The sequence below is a fragment of the Oncorhynchus mykiss genome, chromosome 16, assembly GCF_013265735.2.
Source record: "Oncorhynchus mykiss isolate Arlee chromosome 16, USDA_OmykA_1.1, whole genome shotgun sequence".
In the NCBI taxonomy this organism is placed as follows: domain Eukaryota; kingdom Metazoa; phylum Chordata; class Actinopteri; order Salmoniformes; family Salmonidae; genus Oncorhynchus; species Oncorhynchus mykiss.
In genome coordinates, this window is record NC_048580.1 from 19,437,594 (window position 1) to 19,441,629 (window position 4,036).

A 4,036-nucleotide genomic window follows, 5' to 3' on the forward strand; every position below is an offset into this window, starting at 1 on the left:
GGTAAGTTCAGTTGATGTGGAAGGGCCTCGTATTAAAACTCTATGTTTAGTCTTTGTTAATAAACAGCCCCAACGCTTTGCTGTGGTACTGGGTGATGCACTGCGCCGGGGTGCTGTAGATGCGATCCCTGTTGGTACCAGTGGTTGTTATAATCCTCCAGGTAGGGGGGCGACGAGCTGAGGGGCGGCTGCGGGACTTGGGGCCTGCTGGCGGGTGTGGTGAGAGAGTTATTGTCCCAGACCGTCGGCGATGACGGGGAGTTGCACGCCATGGAATCGCTGGCATTTGGACTGTGGTCAAGGGGAATCTCGCCGTTCTTGTAAAGCTTCTTGAATTTGGACCTCCGGTTTTGGAACCAAATCTTGACCTGTTAGGAAGGAGATGAATGTTATTAGTCTAAAAGTCATGTTCAAACAATGAACATCGTAATTTTGATAAAGGTAGGCCTCCAGGTCTACGTTATAAGGATACCTGGCTCAAGAACTTACAACCAAAACGTTTTTTGTGTGAGCCTTTGTTGTAGTTGTCAATATTCAAATGCAATATTTTAATAAACTATGCTTTTTTTTTTTTTTTTTTTTTTTACAATACATTGAAACAATAGCGTAGGCTTCCTATGAATCATTTGATATTTACCTGTGTCTGTGTCAGACCGAGTTGAGCCGCAAGTTCGGCTCTCTCCGGGAGGGCGAGGTACTGCGCTTTCTGAAAACGTCTCTGCAACGCTGCTAGTTGGTAGCTGGAGTAAATTGTTCTCGGCTTGCGGATTTTTTTGGGTTTTCCATTCACCATACGAACTTCAGGCTCGGGTTCTTCTTTCACTATAAAGAAAGAAGCAAAAATTGTATCATCAGTTCTCAATATCAGTTTATGAAAAACATTTAACACTGCCAAAACAATGTAATAATAATAATTATAATAATAATAAGTTATAATCAATAGAAATGGCATGTTATACGTGTAATAATATATTATTACTATTATCATTATTACATTGGTATATGCTAGTTGAAGTAGCAATAGCAATATTTCCATGTTGCAATGCTAAAATGGAAAAAGTCTCGGTCATGCTCAACCTGCTATAATAACCTCAATAGTCGGTCAATATTTTATATAATATCCCAAAATATCTGGCAAGTGATTCACATACAGTTGCTATCACTGTAATTACTAACCATAATGGTTTATGACTAGCTGTTAATAACTGGCTATATTCTTCATCAAAGGCTATCAATTAGCACCTTGGTTTCAACTTCAGTATTGTGTTTTACTCTATAGTAACTTGTAATAAATCCCACCTATACAAAATCAGATTTTAACAGTTGAAATGAATTATATGTCTGAAACCCAAATATGACTATGACAGAGCAGGACGCCCTTTAATTGTTTTCGCTATCTCTGGTATTTCCTTCTATCTCGTTTAACTGGAACAGTCAACCAATATATGTTAGATGGTTCTCAGATAGAGCAGACCTATACCACATAAAACTACCCAAGAGACTACCTGAATGTTTTTTTTCACAGTATGTATGTAGCCTATCCGTCTCTCTCCTCCTCTCTCTATTTACGCAAACACGGAAACGATTCAGTTGTTAAACTCCGAAATGAGGCAAAATATAACACAGAAATAATTCAAATATTTTTCAATATTTACCTGAGCTTTGAGGCGAAGCCTGCAGATGATCTCTGTTGTAATGTCCATATTGTCTGTAGGCATTTGTGTAAGGGTATTCAGACTTGGTGGGATAAACTCCAGCACCACCCATTCCATTCAGATTGAATTGGTGATGGTATGCATTCATTTGTTGCCCGTATGTTTGACTCTGATAATATTCGTGATGGCTGTGAGCCGTTTGTCCACTGTAGTAACCCATGTCCGTAACTGAGGACTCGGGAAGAGTCGGAGAGTCCTTGGAGCTCGGATGGCAACTCATAGATCCGGGGAGATCGGTCAAAATGCTCGCTATCTTCTTTTCATAAATCTGTCCACTCATCATGGGTAGACAAGAAAGTCCACGATAATTCGTAAATACAGAACGTTTGTTCAGTAGTGTTAAAATAAATCGCAATGAAGAGATATGGTCAGTAGCGCGTCGTAAACGCAAGTCCTTGGAGAGCAAGTCCTCAAACTCTCCTAGCTGTAGTAACTCCGTTGTGGCAGCGCTCCCCCCCGGTGAAAATGAATTATAGAGCGCTGGGATGGATACTGCGTTTTCATTGGCTCCAGTCAATATTTTTTTCTCTCCCTCTTGGCCTCAAGGCGAAATAGTTGCGCTCAGTATGAAAAAACTACACTTGGCCAAAAGTGCCTAAACACGCATGCCTTTTGGCGAGTCAGGTCTGGCTTTTTGAGGCAAGTTAGAGTTATTTAGCTGTTGACAACATCACTCCAAAGCATAGCAAAAAAACTATAAACAAAATTTGCATGGCTTTGCATGATCCTGTGCTTTGTTTGAAATGGAGCTCAAAGAGTACTGGCACTCTTGTGGCCTACTACGTATCCCACTGTAGCCAGACCGTCTGTCTCATTACTTGTCCTTGTTCTTAAGAAGAGCTAAGATACAGAATTAAGACATCGTATTTACTTATTCAAAGGGGGGCAAACGGTGCCCCTAGCCTATCCATTCTCATTCAAAATGAGAAGAGATCAAACGGATAAGGAAACCATTCAATTGATGTCTTTGGGGATTTGGGGAAATTATTTTGTTGTGTGTGTGTGTGTGTGTGTGTGTGTGTGTGTGTGTTTGTGTGTGTGTGTGTGTGTGTGTGTGTGTGTGTGTGTGTGTGTGTGTGTGTGTGTGTGTGTGTGTGTGTGTGTGTGCGTGTGCGTGTTCCAAAATCTATGTAAATCTCCAAAAACAACAAACTGTTACTGTTATTGTCATTCTGTTAAAGGAGTGCTCATTGATTCCGTCTCCAAAATAATGTGAAGTAGATGCATGAAGTAACATTACATCCAGGTTCTGTAGTTTTTTTTTTGGTGATATTATCATCATCCAGGCTTTAGACTATCTTAAGGTTCTAGTCATTTTAAAAACCTTCCATGATATTCTATGCCATTATTTTTTTTAAAACAAAAAACACACAAAAAAATGTCTTGTTGAAAGCATGGGCAACACTGCTCCCTAGTGTATGGTTGAATGATTGTGGCGAAAGGTGCTGATATATATGGTACCAGTCAAAAGTTTGGACACACCTACTCATTCAAGGGTTTTTGTTTATTTGTACTATTTTCTACATTGTAAAATAATAGTGAAGACATCAAAACTATGAAATAACCAAATAACCCAAAAAGTGTTAAACAAATCAAAATATATTTCATATTTGAGATTCATGAAAGTAGCCACCCTTTGCCTTGACGAAAGCTTTGCACATTCTTGGCATTCTCTCAACCAGCTTCATGAGGAATGCTTTTCCAACAGTCTTGAAGGAGTTCCTACATATGCTGAGCACTTGTTGGCTGCTTTTCCTTCACTCTGCGGTCCAACTCATCCCAAACCATCTCAATTGGATTGAGGTCGGGTGATTGTGGAGGCCAGGTCATCTGATGCAGCACTCCATCACTCTCCTTGGTCAAATAGCCTTTACACAGCCTGGAGGTGTGTTTTGGGACATTGTCCTGTTAAAAAAACAAATGATAGTCGTACTAAGCACCATCCAGATGGAATGGCGTATCGCTGCAGAATGCTGTGGTAGCCGTGTTGGTTAAGTGTGCCTTGAATTCTAAATAAATCACTGACATTGTCACCAGCAGAGCACCCCCACAGCATTACACTTCATCCTCCATGCAGTTAACTCTAATGAACTTATCCTCTGCAGCAGAGGTAACTCTGGGTCTTCCTTTCCTGAGGCAGTCCTCATGAGAGCCAGTTTTATCATAGCCATTGATGGTTTTTGCAACTGCACTTGAAGACACTTTCAAAGTTCTTGACATTTTCCGGATTGACTGACCTTCATGTCTTAAAGTAATGATGGACTGTCGTTTCTCTTTCCATATTTCAGCTGTTCTTGCCATAATATGGACTTGGTCTTTTA

The 4,036-nt window shown here is 40.3% G+C and overlaps 1 protein-coding gene across 1 annotated transcript in view; it reads right to left on the bottom strand.

Annotated features, from left to right (window-relative positions):
- LOC110491546 (homeobox protein Dlx3b) overlaps nt 1-2,166 on the bottom strand; it is a 2,565-nt gene extending 399 nt beyond the window's left edge. The window contains exons 1-3 of the mRNA XM_021565079.2: nt 1,656-2,166; nt 638-822; nt 1-368 (exon numbers count right to left, since the gene is read on the bottom strand). The exon at nt 1-368 is cut by the window's left edge and continues 399 nt beyond it. Coding sequence (XP_021420754.1) covers nt 57-368; nt 638-822; nt 1,656-1,998 — 840 coding nt within the window. The 5' untranslated portion in view covers nt 1,999-2,166 and the 3' untranslated portion in view covers nt 1-56. The remainder of the gene's footprint in view (nt 369-637; nt 823-1,655) is intronic.
- Between the last annotated feature and the right edge of the window lie 1,870 nt (nt 2,167-4,036).